Source organism: Aspergillus affinis, assembly GCF_023601865.1.
Source record: "Aspergillus affinis strain CMG 70 chromosome Unknown NODE_7_length_541545_cov_85_609384, whole genome shotgun sequence".
Lineage (NCBI taxonomy): Eukaryota > Fungi > Ascomycota > Eurotiomycetes > Eurotiales > Aspergillaceae > Aspergillus > Aspergillus affinis.
The window spans coordinates 62577-78060 of NW_026515788.1; the positions used below are offsets into that span (position 1 = coordinate 62577).

Genomic DNA, 15484 nt, shown 5'->3' on the forward strand with positions numbered 1-15484 from the left:
AAAAAATAGTCAATTCAACCATGATCACCGCTGGGCATAACTAATCAATAAATCAGATACAATACAATGCATGGCCTCCGGTCCAACGCCAGGCTGATTCCGTGGGCTTTATCTATTTGCCGCCGTAGCTTTTGTTCCATTTCCAACCCCCCTTTTCCCACCCCCTAGTTCTTCCGTTGGATGTCCCGTCCAGACGGGCATCCGAGCACGTGCTCCTCCTCCCCCCCGACACTGGATCCTGGGCGGTCCCTGATGGATTCCTTTTGCCACCCAGGCTGGTGTACTCCGCTTGATGCGGAAATAAACCAAGTGCCCCGTGAAACGTGCGCGGCTTTTTTTTTTTTTTTTTTTTTTTTTTTTTAGCAGCGGTCGGTGCATCCGATGTAGGTGTCCCAGCTATGTCTTTGGTCAGCAAATGGCTCGCTCGTTGATGTCACGTGTGGTGGTTTACTTACCAAAAGTCTTCGTCCTCCGGAAGAGCAACGACGCATGCTTGGGCTGCGACGGCACAAACTGAAGGGCAGCGGTCGATCCGGGGATCAAGGCTCTGGTCCTCGTTGGATCCGTGTCGGGCGCCCCCGGAGCCGTTGTTGGGCGACATGATCTTAGGCCAGTGTCTCATCGGCGCGTTCGCCGTCGTGTTGGTCTTGGCGGTCTCGATCTGAGTCTCCCGATGAGGCCCGGCTTGGTCTCCGGTTGGCCTGGCAATGCTGACGCCCGCAAGAGCGGCGATAGTGGCGACGATGAAGGTGTTGAATTGCATGGTTGCTTTGGAGGTGATTGGAGGAAGATAAAGAAAGGTTCCTAGAGAGGATCTGAATGGAGTGGAAAGAGATGTTTGTATAAGAGGGTTGGTTTTTGATTGGTCTGTTGATGAACTGTGAAGAGTGATTGTTGCTGATGAAGAACAGAACCTACTTCATTTGGCCTCCTTATATAGCCGTCATCGCAGCAGCACAATCGCGGTGGATGCGGTTCACGATGGCGGGGATCTCAACCCCAGCCTCGTTTCTCTTACATTTAATGTCAGAGAAAACCACGATCATTCATGCAGCATTCCTCGCGCCCCTCTTGGTTCCCTCTGAACGGGTACAGAGCATGCTCATTGGACCGGGAGCATTCCATATGTGTGGCAAGGGCCAATCATAATATACTGGCCATTCAGATCCCACACCTACGTCGCTCTCAAGGGCTGGCACATTCCAATTGGTGTTCAAGTTCAGCGTGAACTGTGGCAAATGGCAATTGTGGTTGTGGCCGGGAGTATCTGGTTTCCGTTTTGAGGCTGGAGTCAACGTCGTGTACTTCATTGAACGATTGCTTTGCATTGCACTCTTGCACATGTCTCCAACACGTGTTAAAGGCCTAATAAGTCTACAAAGGTACCGCGTCAAGAGGCATGGTGTCCACACAGTACGGTTTTTTTAGATTAGCGGAACAGCCACATTGAGGCCTTCTCAACAGCCCCTGAAGTAATTCTAAGGGATTGAAATGTTGTAGAATAGGTACTTCGTACTCCGCATATACAAGTGGATACCTTCCCCATATTCCGCGTGTAACAGACTAACAGCAACAGAGATGTAGCCTCCCCCAAGCCCGCTGAAGGGATGACATTCCAGGTCTTGCCAATTACTGGGGGTGGGTCCCTACGATGTCGATCATCTCCGTCGTCTCCATCCCAGGACCGCTGAGGAATGAAACCCGCCCCTTATCAACATGCTCATTTCTTCAATGCATTAATCTAATACATCATATGTTATGCTATGCATAACTCTTCATACCAACCATGGAAACCATGACGTCTCTATGACTGAATCTATATACGTTGAAATCAAAAACTCATGTATGTTTCCTTTTCTCCGAAGGGATATGTTCCAATCTCCCGGAAACTCAGCAAAAGAAACCCCCTTCTATGCCTAAGTGAACAACTTCGTCAGGAGAACCTCTCCAAAGTTGTGCTCCACGGGCGACTGATCCATCCGCCAGATGCGGTTTCCATGCTTCGAGCTCAGCCAGAGTCCATGGTCACTGGGGTTTTCCTCCTCTCCTTCCATGCGGTGACGGTCCCGTCGGTCGACAACACACAGGCCTCGCGTCCACTGTCCGGTAGTCTCAACTCGAATGTCTTCCGGCGACGTGACAGAAGGCTTCCAGCCGTCGTGGTCCGCCGTAAGAGCGTACCACACGCACACGGGATCGTGTAGACTGAGTTCAACGTCGTCTCCAACCTGTCCCTGATGCAGTCTTTCAACGGTGCTAAAGGTATGGGCCATGAAAGCGGCAGACCACTCAGCCAATGGAGAGCCCTTCTCCAAAAGAGGGGTGACAGTCTGGCGGAACTGCCCACGCTTGATTCCGTGACGGTGGGTGATGTCCAAAGGGAACATCTTCACGGTAAGCTGTCTGCTTAGACTAGCAGGGTAGCCGGCCAGACTGGCGCTGGCCATGGGCATTGCGGTCCGGGGAGTCGGAGACGTAAGGGCGTAGACTCGGGCCGCGGCGAACGCATCGGCATATGCGTTGAATTCGGCACCAGGGGTGACCTGATCAATTATGTCAGCTTTCTCCTTCCGCCCCCTACATATCTCTGTAGAAAGTAACCTACATTACCAGGCTCATTGATGGCGCCTCCCATCACCACGACCTCCTTGACGCGCAAGAAAGCCTCGGGGTCAGCGGCAGAGGCCAACGCCAAGTTCGTCAACGGGCCCACAGCCACCAGCGTCACCGTGTCGGGGTCATTCTCGCGCAAGACGCGAAGGATCTCCTCGTGCGCTGGGCGCTTCGATGGAATGAACGACTTGTGCGCGCCATCGCCCGCAGGAACGGGCTTGATATCCGACGAGTCCGTCGACGGGTCGAACATATGCTCCCACGTCTCCCGGGGAGTCAAATGCGGGTGCTACAGTCTTGTTAATTATCCGGCTCAACGCACAAACAAACCAGAAATCAAGACGCAAGGGTGGAACTGTGAAACATACGCTGGCATGAATACCTCCCAATCCATCCGTTCCATCTACTAGGCATTAGCATTGCGCGGGAATAAGAACCTTAGAACACAGGGGCGTTGGGGGCAAGGCTTACGAAAGTAATCCGCCAACATTTTCTGATCCTCCAAAGGATCCTCGGCACCTACCGCCACGATAGGAGGGTGGGCTCGGAGAGCTCCGAAGCCCTCAGGCCGACCCTGTTCGCGACGCCACTGCATCTCGCGCTCTAGGATATGGAACATAGAGACCGCATTACGGAGACAGCTATATTTGACGGCGTTAGTTAAGCGTGCGTTCAACATAGACAGGCTCTAGGTATCAACTTCTCCGCCCTTGACACTCACTCACCTTTTCACTTCGATGTTTCCGAAAGTCAATGAGATCAAGAGCACCTCGACCTCCTCAGGCGTAGCAGATAGCGCGAGCAAAAGACCCAGGATATCATCAATTCCCTGAAAGAAACGTCAGTAATTGCCATTTGCATATAACCCGGGGTAAATGGTAAGACGCGGGGTGGATTTGCATGGCGGGGAAAGGAAAACACGTGGGTACGACTGTTCTATTTCAAGATCCAAAGCAACTTACCGGGTCAGTGTCGATGATGATCTTCTTGGGTGCCATGGCGAATGCTGAGGTAGATATTGGGTTTCCAGAGACTGAGTAGGATTCTGTACAAGCAGAGGGGAGAATAACTGGGATGAAAGAGAAAAGAGGAGATGGGTTTATATCTTGGAAAAAAGTGGGATGTCTTGGCGGTTGCTGATAAGGCTGCTTAGTCAGGGTTAGTTACATTAGATCTGATGACAATACAAGCCCTACATTGATCTATATTTGACTTCATTCACAGACAGTATATCAGTCTACTACTTAACTGACAGAGTAGGGTTTACGTCCAGAGGGTCTCATCGCTCATTCCGATGATCTGACGATCTCCCACAATCTCGATCGATGCAATAACCGCGTCCAGCGCCGCCTTCTCTGCGGCCGACAGCTCTATAACGCCACAGTTTTCCTCCACTCGCGAAGTAGCCGTGGCTCCCGGGATAGGAATAATCTTGCCACAGTTGCCCTGGTTTGAGTGCGAGCGGATCCAGGCAAGAGCTAATTGCGCCGGTGTAACGCCACGCTCTTTGGCAATGATCTTGACCTTGTCGACCAGTTCGAGGTTTTTATCGAAATTCTGTCTCTCATTAGTTCCTCTACGTTGAATTGAACTGGGTGCTATTCAAACTCGACATACCTCTGGCTGGAATCTACCAAACAGATGTCGCACGTCACCCTTGGGAATATCCTCCAGCTTGGTGACCTCTCCCGTTAGGAACCCATAACCCAGCGGAGCGTATGTGAGAATCGTCACACCATGCTGCTTGCACGCATCTGCCACGCCGTTGGTGAGCATCTCAGTACTCCACAGCGAAAACTCGATCTCCACAAAACTGACCTGGCACACAGCAGCTGCACGATGAAGCGTCTTGGCCCCGACTTCTGACAGGCCCACGGCATCGATTTTCCCCTCCTTCACGAGCTCGTTCAGAGCGCCCACGGTCTCCTCGACTGGCACCTCCTTGTCTATACGCGCAGGGCCAAAGACGTTGATTTTCTTGAACTCGCCGAGGATGGTCTGGCTTTCTTCGTAGCTGGCGCGCACACCTGCCCGGTCTGTCTGCGGTTTAAAGGTGACGGGGTCGAAACAGGCGCGGATGAAAAGCTGGACCTTGGGTGCGTCCTCAGGATACTTCTCAAAGTATCGACGCAGCAGCCGCAGCCCTACCGTGGGAGGCTCCGGGTCCATGCCGTAGATAGAGGAGCTAGACCAAATAGTGGCGCCTCCCGCAATGGCGGCTTTCATGGCGGCAAAGGCTTGCTCATCGGGGGTAACCTTGGGGCGCCAGGTCATGCCTAAGAGGCTGAAGCCAGTGGGAGGGATGGAGTAGGAGATAGTCATGTTGTCTATGATAAGCTTGATTTCACAGTGTTTGGGCTTTGGAAATAAGAGCTCACTTGATTACCTCACAGCGACACCCAGCGGCCATGTTTATAGCTCCACCAGGCACAAGGCAGGGTTGGACCGGATTTAGCCCGGGGTTTACTCGTAGTCCGTGGCCGTAGTCCGGATGAAAAGCCATAGTTCCTCGGCATGGAATGCTATTGGAGCTGAGTAGCCAGGGCCGAATAGTGCAGCGCTCAGGCCGTGGCTGTGGCGTTTCCAGACAAAGAAAACGCACACCCCAGCTGGTCGGAAATCACAGCTCAGTTCGTTGAATATACTAGATCCGCAACGATGACCACTCCTGAGATTGCCACTTTAATCCAGCAGATTGACGCCGTGCTGCAAGCGCAGCCTAAGCTGCCGGATGAGAAGCAATGCCAGTTGCGCGAGGCCGGCACCACGCATATCCCAAAACAGATCCAGATGAGAGTCCACATTAACATTGATGATGGTGCCATTCCAAAGGGCCAGACGAATATCACGCACATCATCACTTGCCAGGGCGTACAAATCTTGTAGTCGACCAACGCCACCCCCAAGCAGCAACTGTCAATTCCTGGAGCAGCCCCCCCACCCCCCGCCCACTGTTAGACCGTTGTCGGCGTTCAGCGCGGCGTGGTTGAAATTCTCCATACTTATCATAACTGCATCCTGGACGGCCTCCAGGGTCGCCGAGTAGCCATGTCCATCTGCTTTGGTCTTCTACATGAATTGAAGCTGAATTCGTGCGTTATCAGTCTCTTCCTCTGGTTTAAACGGTCTATACAGGTACTGGAGTAGCCTCACTCGGCTATGTTTGAACGCATGGCAACTTATTTGAGGCTGTTGTTTTGGCTGATCGCGGACCTGAGTGGGTTGAATAAGGAATAATGTCCGAGAGATAAGAAAGAAGGAAGTGGTTCTTGACACCAGATATCCCGACTAGACACTGCACTACCAAGCGCTACTTACTACTTACTATACATGTTTAAAAGCCAAATTAAAATACCATGGAACCCAATCGAGCTCAACTAGATGCGTTCAACGTCATCTACCAAAACCAATCACTGCCTGCCATCTACCCTGAGTCCATTTAGCTGTCCTTGCCCCTTGCACGGCCGGAGCTCCAGTTATTCTCTTTCATGAAGAGGGCTGTAGAAACGACGTTAGTAAAACGTGAACCTTTGATTCCCGAGCAAGAGAGAAATAGAATGCCAGAGAAACATACACAGTGCCAGCATGCCTAGACTATCAACATTGGTCGCGGTTTTGTCAACATTATCTGAGACCAACTTAACGGCGCCGTTAAACTTGTAGGCCTTGTTGACAGTGCCGCCAAGCCAGCTGACGGGTTCCGAGATCGGATGGTCGTCATCTATCCCATAAAGTTAGTCGTCTGGGTCAAGAAGCGAGGGGGTCATTTTTAAGAACACATACAACCGAGCAAGAAGTGTGTCAGCTCATGGAACATGCTATAACTGAGAGGAGTGGCCCAATAGTCCAGCGATTGACTATAGTCACCCGCGTATTTACTGTCGCTCCAATCTTTTGAGGAGTCGTCGTGCTCGTCGATCGTAGACCGAGGCTCCGTCATCTGTGCAAAAGAGAAGGCTGACGAACAGACTTGAATGTATTTGCCCATGTGAGTGATGGCGATAGTCCCCAAGTCATCCTGGCAGGCGGGCTCGCCGACTGGCCACCATTCTTGGGCGAAGGTGTCTAGTTTGTTTGAGGCATGAGCATCTAGAGAGAACTGAAGGGAAGGATAATGGAGCAACTTACCGTAATACATATATGAGTCGGCAGCAGTTCCATCTGTATAGGGAATCTGGATTCGGTTCCCGTTCTCATAGTGCGTGAACCTGGTCAAGTGCCCATCACCGCATAAGAACGGAGGATCACGTGTGTTTCGATTGTCCACATAGTCCTTGAGTGTCTCGAGGCTTTCTAGCGGCAATATGTGAGGAATTCGACAGTCAATAATATAGGGGAAAGAAAGGAGCACTACTCACTTATGACCTTATTCCAGCGGTCTTGCGAGGTCGACTTATCCCCGTCGTTCTGGCCCTGGAAAGTGTTGAATGACTGGACAGTTCGGGTGATATCAAAGTTGTCACCGCTCTGGTCCGCCGCCTTATTCATATAATCGCGAGCTCTCTCGGCTATAGCCCCGACTTCCTGGATAGCCATGGCGATTTCTCCTCGCTTGTCGCCATAGTTGGTCTCCACGCCTTCCGAGTTCAGTCCCCTGAGCGCACCGCATGACTCAGAGAGTTTCTGCGCGTTGACGAATGATGTGCCGAGGCCTAGAATAAGGACAAGGCAACGACGTATGACTGCCATGGGTCGGACTTGGTTTGGTATGAAGCGAATTATTCAAAAGAGTGACAAAGTTAGGAAATCAGATTTGATCAAAAATCAATAGTCATGAAAACAAAAAGAATGCAATGCGTTGGTTAATAGATAAAGATAAAGAACGGAAAGAGGACTCAACGGGCGCTCATGATTCCGGCAAGCATACCTCAAGAGAAGTAATCTAGCATATAAGATTTGATGTTTCGGGGCTGCCCCAGGATCAACAGGGGCTGCTTTGCACCCTGGCCCCCAAATTGACCCGTCATGGCCGTGCTTCGAATCAAGCCTCTTAGGTGCAGTTGGTCCTGGCATTAGTCTGGGAGTCGTTTCCGGTCTCGACAGGACCGGAGTCCGTTCCAACTCCACACGTCGTACTCGAAATGGCCCGTGTGGTTGGTGGCCTGGCAGGATTTGTTGTCATAGATCGTTCCACCATGCCTTTTCCGCCGTTATCCGGGTTGATCTCTGAGGTGTTCGCCCCATCCTGATACACTTCGAACGGGATGAAATGAGGTCATAAGAGCGGGCTGTGCCTATAATGTAAAACACAAGATCTTCAGTTGGATGAGAATGAGGCTGAGGATGACGACGATGGTATAGATCCAAGCATTCAGGCACAGTCAGCCCTAATCCTGATCGGGACTAGCCTCGACCGACGGCGTTTCGTTCCTGACCTTCCATTCTTCTCTCTATTCTCTCTATCTCAACAGCATCGTCATTTCCGCTGTGTGGCACCACGGCCAAGGCTGTCAATCTTACGTCCCACGACAAGCAATCCAAAGTGTTGGGACAATCCGTCTAGACTTGCATCCGTCTTGACATGCGATACTCCACACTCCGCTTGCTCGCAGATTGGGATCGACCCACCCAGTCTGACTGGCGATTTCACTGTAAAGCTTTTACTTTCGACCCCAAATTGATCGCCGAAATTACGATTGCGGGCTGCGCCATTTCCAGGGGTTGAAACAATTCCCCAGTCTGCTATAATGATACATCCTGTTTGATTCCAGTTGAAAATAGCGCTCTATGAGGAACCCCTTATATTATTGATCGACCTGAAGAGATGGTCTTCTCTTGGGAAGCCTGATGGACAGCCATTTTCTATTATAAGAATACTAGGTCCAACTCACTCCTTACCTGGGTTCTCCATTGCATAGGTACTGGATACCGTCATTCGTTAAATTCAGTTTGTTACTACCCTCGTTCCCTTTAAGCCCAGTCTCTCCTTTCCCCGGTGGATATATCCCTATGAAGTATGTCGTTCTTTGGGAGTCTACTGGGCCTTAGTCTTGTGGTCGGCAGCAATGCCATCCCAGGACTGCCCCATGGCTATACTCTCGTTCAGTCCACCGATTTGGCCAAATCTACAACTTATGACGAAATCGGATTCTACTCAACTGCAACAATCCCCGGAGCCTCTCCTACATTTGTTTCAAGATATGTATGCATCCCCCCTGCCCCCAATGGCAATGATAATTAAATACTAATCCTGTTATGCAGGATGCCACGGTCGTTAGTGGTAAAACGCTCCCTCTCGTCACAACGACTGATGACGCAGGAGCACCTGCCACTTGGATCGGAGACTGGAATACGAATTCAGCTGGCTCTTCAGCCCTAGTACCTGTCCAGGTTTGCTCAGAGGTTGCGCAACCGTTGGACGGTAGATCGAAGCTGGTACAGAAACGCGATTTGGTCTGCGCAGACGTGTCTGCTTCTACTTCTACCCCCGTGCAAACTACTACCCCCCAGTCTCCGACCTCGACGGGACCTACTAGTACAAGCTCTGCACTCACCCCAACAAGCCCTTCGTCAAAGCCAAGTTCTCCGACAACCAGCTCTCCGACTACCAGTTCTGCGACCACCAGCTCTTCGCAGACTACTACAGAACAGTCAACTTCATCGAGACCGACCCCGTCGTCGACCCCTTCGTCGCCCGCAAAGAGCCCAACCTCGAATGGCTCCGTGCAGAGCTCTGCTACCGAGAATAGCTCTGAAAGCACTACTCAAGATTCGACGGCGACTGCACAGTCAACTTCGACAACTTCGGGTAGTAGTTCTCTCATAAGCAGCAGTACCACACCGACTTCCCCTTCTAGTACCCCGGGTAAAAGTACGGAAAACTCAAGCTCGAATCAATCCAATACCGCATCGACACAAAGCACTGGCGACTCGACTGCTACCACTGGTGATTCAGCCGCTACGACTGACGCATCCACTACTACTGCTGAGAACACGGGTACTGCAACAGACAGCGATTCCACAACCCAGTCGGCCACTAGTGATGACAAGGTCACCACAACAATGACCTCCGAGCCCACTGGCTTCAAGGCTTCTACAGTAACCCACAGTGGCTGGACCGACGACTTCATCCTGACCACTACCGTTGGCGGCCATGAGACTGAAGTGCCAGTTCTTACTGATTGTGGTGACGATTGCGGCGGCGATGACGATGACGATGACGATGACGATGACGGCTCTATCATCTTGTGGGGAATACCGATAAAGACCGGAATCCAGTACTCGCTGCCTAAGCTTCCAAAATTCCACTTCCCATGTATCATTAACTGCGGCAGTGGTGGCGGTGACGGGGAGCCTGGAGCCCCTGAACAAGGTGATCCAGATGACGACGACGACGACGACGACGACGACGATGACGATGATCACTCGTCAACCAAATCGAGCGAGCAGTCTACCACTTCTGAAGCTACTACCTCCGATGCTACTACCTCCGACGCTACTACAACCTCCGAAGCTACAACCTCGTCCTCATCATGCACATCGGTGATGACAGTGAGTGATTGCATAGTGTCATGTCCTGCCACGGAGAGTTGCAGCCAGACATGCTTCAGTACCATGACGGGCTGTGATGTGACAGGCACAACCTCTACTGCTACCGCAGACGTGTGTTCTTTCACAAACTCCGACTACCGATGCCGCAACACGACGGCTCCCACCCTAACCGCTGGAATTGACGAGGTAGTCACCTATACTAGCGTAGGCTACGACACTGCCCTAGCCGAGAGCATCGAGGAAGCCCAAGAGACTCAGCCTACCACCCTACCCTGGGCGAGTGATGCTGGGACCGCTACAAATTCGGCCTCACCCTCGCAGAGTGCGACTGCGACTACAGCGACACAGACGCCTGAGTCGACGGGCTTTACTACCCTTGTTTCTCCGTCCCGTTCGCCCTCTTCTAGCCCAAGCAATTCCCCCACGTCAGCTTCATCGACCATCCCACCCACCACGACCGACGAGCCGACCACGACCGACGAGCCAACCACGACCGACGAGCCAACCACGACCGAAGAGCCGACCACGACATCGCTGGACCCCAGTCCCACCGAGTCAGCCAGCTGCTTCCCGACGCATGGCGAGCATGATGAAGACAAAATCCTCGAAGTCGTGCAGCCTGACGGATCATACTGGTGTAACCAGCCGAACGAGACATTCTTCGATCACACGGATCCGACCTCCCCCGCCGGTAATAACATCATTAGCGCCGGATGGACCCTGGCGGACGATGCACCGGAGGAGTGTCAGAATCTGGGTGATGATGCTAATCAATCGCTGTGTGCGGACCCGTTGAATCAGATTGTGAGTGACTGTCCGTGGAATGGTGGGTCGATTAAGAATGTTTGTGGCGAGTTCTGGATGCAGACTTGTACTTTGAGGTTGACTTGTGATGTGGGAGATCCGCAGTAGTTTTTGTATAGTATGCTTTGATTATGTAGGGGGGATGTAAATGGTTGCGAGTGCGAATGTGAATATTTGACTTTTCTGTTTGGATATGAGATTATTGCTATACTCATGTTTAGGGTTCGACTCTACTAGATAAAGAAACAGATACATGTGTCTGGATTCCCACGTTTAGGGGTTGACTCGACGAGATATACAAACAGATATAAACCCCTGTATTCCTAGTCAACCCCTCTAGAAAAAAATAGCTCAACTAGAAAACACCACCAACCAGGCCTTCATAAATAAATCATCCTTACAAACTCCCCTTCCCCGTCTTCCACATCCTCAACTTCCCAAACCACGTCTCCATCCCCTCCGTCGCTCTCTCCTCCCACTTTTCCTTCAATAACTCTGCCTCCTCTCTCCGCGCCCACTCCTCCCGTCTCTCCTTCCCTTCCCAAATATCCAGCATGACGTACCACCCTCCCGTTCCCGTTCCTGTTTCAGCCCCAGCCCCCAATCCATCTCCCCCTTCTCCACTCCCATCGCCACCCGACCCTTCCGATACAATGGTCCCCCATCCCCCAGCCGCGCCCAAACATCCATATCTCAGCTGCTCGCCCCTCGGAAACAAATCCTGGCGCGTGTATTGCCACAACGAAGGAATCTGGGCCTTCTCGGCGGGGTCCATGGTGGTGGGGAACTTTGCGATGGTGAGAGCTGTCACTGGGTAGGGTGGGGTAGAAATGCTTGTGGCTGTGAGGGGTGGGTGGGTGGTGAATTTCACGGAGATGGAGCTGCGGATGAGAGAGAGGAGGATAGGAGAGAGGGTTTTTGTGATTGATGAGAGGGCGGATGGGGATTGGGATTTGGTGTGGAGGGTTAGGTCGTCCCAGTCTGGTTTTGGTGGGTTAGATCATATTATGTTAGATTTGTTTTGCTGGGTAATGGAGTTGAGAAGAAAGTAGGTAGACATAGGTATAGATACCCAGGGACAGAAAGGAAAGAAGGAAGGAAGAAATAATCTCACCGATTATTAGAAGAACCACATCATCATCACCACCTTTAACACCACTTCCCCCCTCAGCTCTACCCCAATAGAACCTCCCAAGCCCAGGAGAAGGCTGAATCCCCTGTTTCTCGGACCCGCGGATCAAATCAAGAGCCTGCGCCCAGAGTTTCCCTGCGGAGGTTGACGGATCTTCAATGGGCGTGTTGGGTCGGAAACGCAGGAAGATGATCTCCGTGATGGCGTTACGGTCTTGGATATAATCTGCCTGAGTGGGAAGGGCTGATGCAGGCACTGGTGGTATGGGGAACGGGTGGATTGGGTATTTGTATGGCATTGTGGTTGGATGGTGGATATTAGAGAAATGAAGGTTGATGGTAGGACTGTTTTCGGGGTATTGATTTTCGAGTTGGAATGGATGATTTCTCAGGATCAGGATCAATGGCATCGTATGCTATTGCTGGGCTATATATGCTCGGTCCAGGAATAATGTAATCGTGTCAGACGGTTTCAGGTCCCTGGTTTAGGTTGTTAGCGCAAGGCTGTGGCTTATTTTGGGTGAGATCTACCTGTGGAGTACCGCTAGGATACCTGGGTGAGACGATGACGTCGGAATTGTAGACAGTGGGTCGATCTTGATATTTGCAGAGGATGAAAAACAAAGAGAGAAAGAGAGCGGAGGATCATTGAGAACAAGTGATAGTCCACGTGATTGTCGTATGGCCAGCCACCTGCCTTTTTGTGTTATCTGTTAACAATTTGGGGCCATAATGAAGTTGAACCTGGTAGGTGAGGGGATTTTAAAAGCTCATTGGCATAGGTAGGTACTGTCGAATATCCTTTATTTCCGAATACTACACAGTATGCATGCACACTACACTTGGAAACACCACATTGGATATAGTTCACAGAGAACTTCCAGGTATAATTGATCGCAGATGCATGGATCTGGGAGAGTACTACTTCATGCTATGATTGTTTGCAAAATTCACAAACAGAGACCCTTATGTCCCATTGTCCATCGATACATAGAAAGCACCTCTTTCCGAAGAACCTGAAACTCGGGATCGAATGAGTCCGGCCGCCTGACGCGATACAGAATGGACCTGAAGGCTTTGCGGAAGGTTTTCTACAGCATCTTCTGTGTTAGTTTCGAACCGAGGTTTTGTGTGCAAAACGTCAAATTGACTAACCTGGAAGTCCGTGCTCAGCGTCACGATAGCAACCTCGTGTGCGCGAATGATCACCTCGCAGGCCTGCTCGACTGACTCATTGGGTCCGATCTGGGGCATTCTCTCCGCGAATAACAAGAGCACAAAGCTGCCGTGGAAAAGATATATGCCGAAGAGATACGGCATGAAGGAAAGCTCCGAGTCGACGCTCAGAATGTCACTGATGCATTGGGCCGCGGCGATGGAGCTTGAAGCACACTCCGAGAAACTGGGCGAGGCGATCCAATTACCTGTGTCCTCAAGCATGGAGATGGCGTCCCATTCGCCGTGGAGGAGGACATAGAGAACTTTGATGATGTACGTTGAGTAGGCGATTACGAGCTGCGCTCGCGTGTTGGTGGGAGACCCTGGGAGGGTGTTGTCTGCAAAGTCTGCGAGACTGGATTCGCAGTGGGAGAGGGTTTGTTTGATGGCGTCGAGGTAGGATGAGTTGTCGATCGGAAGACGAGGGTGGTGGTGCCGCAGTCGGAGGTCGATGATGTCTCCAAGGATGGCCATGAGTGGAAGGAAGTATTCGAACAGCCCGGGTCCGGATATAGTCGTGGATGGGCCGTAGGTGCGACGTGGGAGTAAATCGAGAGGGATGGTATCGAGGTCTTGCCAGATGTCCTCGGGCAGGGGACCAAGGACATGACATTCGGCGTCGAGAATGTGTAGTGATCCGTTGAATGATAGTGCCAGGTGCCTGTCTAGGGCGTATACTAGCCAGAAGGCTCGCCGTCGTTCTTCTTGATCTTCAATGGTGCTGGAGGAATGTTCGGAGATGTCGCTATTTCCAGCTATGCCCGGTTCGGTATTGTATCCGAGGAATTTGACTAGACCAACGGCTTTGTTCCACCATTTGAGACAGTCAGCCTTGAAAACGCCTCCGGAAATGACTACAGTCAGCAGAGTAAAGGTCAACACGTCGTCTACCGTCGGCTGTGGACCAGTACTGAATGTTCGTCGTGCCTTTTCCCCTTCATAGCTGCCCACACTCAGCATACAGTCCTCCTCGAGCTGCCAGCCTCCTGCCACCCGGTGCCAGTTGTCCGTGTCCCTTAGGCGCAAATGGGACATGGCGAGAGAATATAGATGGTTGGTAATACGCTCCCGAGCCCCGGGCACGTAGTAGATACGACTGTCAGCAGTCTGGGCAACGCACCAGAGCATGGTTGCCAGCAATGCGGGTGATGTAGGACGCGGTTTAGTTCTATGCAGCAGCGACTTTTTCCGCAGAACGGTAGTGAGAACGTAGGGGCTGTGGGTACTCGAGAGAGAGTTCCCGGGCCCCGAAAAAAAGGTATCCAACAAGTCGCAGGCCTCATTTGCAGACATGAACCCTTTCAGGCCTGGCAAGATCCTTTCAAGGCACGGGTAGCGACATGGAATAGGCTGCTGCTGCCCATTCTCGTTGCTATTAGTAGCACTGGGTGAAATAGGAAACGCGACAGGAGAAAAGGAATCTGCTTGCCGGAACCCGAATGTTGAGCGCGAGTCTGGCCCGTTGGGTAAACCAGTCCGCTCATCATGAGCTGTTCCTGGTTCTGTCGGCGGAAGTTGTAGCTGCCTGAACCTGTCGTCTTCAGTGGCAGCTAGGTGTGATGATAGCGGTGCCATGCCCATTGAAGTGATGGACTGGGAGCGATGTCGCACCATGTCGCCATGCGCACCATAGCTATCGGAAGATAGTATTGCGCCCACTGTGGATCTTTGGCTCTGTTTCGATGCATTGCTTCTGCGACCGCGCTTTTTCATTTCACGGTTGTATTGACATGACAAGCTCAAGCCTGCTAGAGTTAGGTATTCACTTCTGGGTCCAGGGCAAAGAACTGTTATAGCTCACCAACACAACGTGTACTAATGACATAAGGACAGGTTGGTCAGAACTAAAGAATATGCGAGAAGGATCTGATCGTACCACGGCGCATGGCCATCGCAGCGCATGCGCGAGAAATTACACTGATCGCAAGCGCGCCCGATCCTCCTTCGGTTGTTTTGAGCGTTCTCTGACGAAGACAAAGATGGGTCCATATTCCCCACGACGCGATCGAGATCGTTGATTAAGCAGTATCAAGCACCTGCCGTACGCTAGGCAGTTGTCTTAGGTAGGTCCCGGAGAAACAAAAAGACGGGCGAATGGGTGGGTTAGCGTTCAATGGAAATGAAATCAACCACGCCAGAGATGAAAATGTGGGGGAAAGAGAGGAGACGCATACCAAGCATTCGAGTCCGGGGGAAGCGTACCGCCGAAGATGAGGAGTCCCCAGTG

At 51.7% G+C, this 15484-nt stretch overlaps 8 protein-coding genes across 8 annotated transcripts; 2 read left to right on the forward strand and 6 right to left on the reverse strand.

The window, feature by feature from the left end:
• Positions 1 to 359: 359 nt before the first annotated feature.
• Positions 360 to 763, reverse strand: KD926_010306 (uncharacterized protein; the record flags this gene model as incomplete). Its single annotated transcript, XM_053095780.1, has 2 exons — positions 360 to 396; positions 456 to 763. 2 exons carry the CDS (start codon positions 761 to 763, stop codon positions 360 to 362), a joined length of 345 nt encoding a protein of 114 aa, XP_052959964.1.
• A 1153-nt stretch (positions 764 to 1916) lies between these two features.
• Positions 1917 to 3611, reverse strand: KD926_010307 (putative nucleoside hydrolase; the record flags this gene model as incomplete). The annotated part of the gene is made up of 6 exons (XM_053095781.1): positions 1917 to 2543; positions 2606 to 2902; positions 2982 to 3016; positions 3085 to 3254; positions 3339 to 3442; positions 3576 to 3611. The coding sequence occupies 6 exons, from the start codon at positions 3609 to 3611 to the stop codon at positions 1917 to 1919; spliced, it is 1269 nt and encodes a 422-aa protein (XP_052959965.1).
• A 265-nt stretch (positions 3612 to 3876) lies between these two features.
• On the reverse strand, positions 3877 to 4935 carry KD926_010308 (aldo/keto reductase family protein; the record flags this gene model as incomplete). The annotated part of the gene is made up of 2 exons (XM_053095782.1): positions 3877 to 4170; positions 4231 to 4935. 2 exons carry the CDS (start codon positions 4933 to 4935, stop codon positions 3877 to 3879), a joined length of 999 nt encoding a protein of 332 aa, XP_052959966.1.
• Positions 4936 to 5271: 336 nt separating this feature from the next.
• KD926_010309 (uncharacterized protein) lies at positions 5272 to 5499 on the forward strand (the record flags this gene model as incomplete). The annotated part of the gene is made up of 1 exon (XM_053095783.1): positions 5272 to 5499. The coding sequence occupies one exon, from the start codon at positions 5272 to 5274 to the stop codon at positions 5497 to 5499; it is 228 nt and encodes a 75-aa protein (XP_052959967.1).
• A 553-nt stretch (positions 5500 to 6052) lies between these two features.
• KD926_010310 (uncharacterized protein) lies at positions 6053 to 7302 on the reverse strand (the record flags this gene model as incomplete). Its single annotated transcript, XM_053095784.1, has 5 exons — positions 6053 to 6111; positions 6188 to 6334; positions 6397 to 6678; positions 6742 to 6906; positions 6972 to 7302. 5 exons carry the CDS (start codon positions 7300 to 7302, stop codon positions 6053 to 6055), a joined length of 984 nt encoding a protein of 327 aa, XP_052959968.1.
• Positions 7303 to 8569: 1267 nt separating this feature from the next.
• Positions 8570 to 11016, forward strand: KD926_010311 (uncharacterized protein; the record flags this gene model as incomplete). Its single annotated transcript, XM_053095785.1, has 2 exons — positions 8570 to 8755; positions 8815 to 11016. 2 exons carry the CDS (start codon positions 8570 to 8572, stop codon positions 11014 to 11016), a joined length of 2388 nt encoding a protein of 795 aa, XP_052959969.1.
• Positions 11017 to 11305: 289 nt separating this feature from the next.
• KD926_010312 (uncharacterized protein) lies at positions 11306 to 12338 on the reverse strand (the record flags this gene model as incomplete). The annotated part of the gene is made up of 2 exons (XM_053095786.1): positions 11306 to 11889; positions 12023 to 12338. 2 exons carry the CDS (start codon positions 12336 to 12338, stop codon positions 11306 to 11308), a joined length of 900 nt encoding a protein of 299 aa, XP_052959970.1.
• Positions 12339 to 13005: 667 nt separating this feature from the next.
• On the reverse strand, positions 13006 to 14970 carry KD926_010313 (fungal specific transcription factor domain-containing protein; the record flags this gene model as incomplete). The annotated part of the gene is made up of 1 exon (XM_053095787.1): positions 13006 to 14970. One exon carries the CDS (start codon positions 14968 to 14970, stop codon positions 13006 to 13008), a length of 1965 nt encoding a protein of 654 aa, XP_052959971.1.
• Between the last annotated feature and the right edge of the window lie 514 nt (positions 14971 to 15484).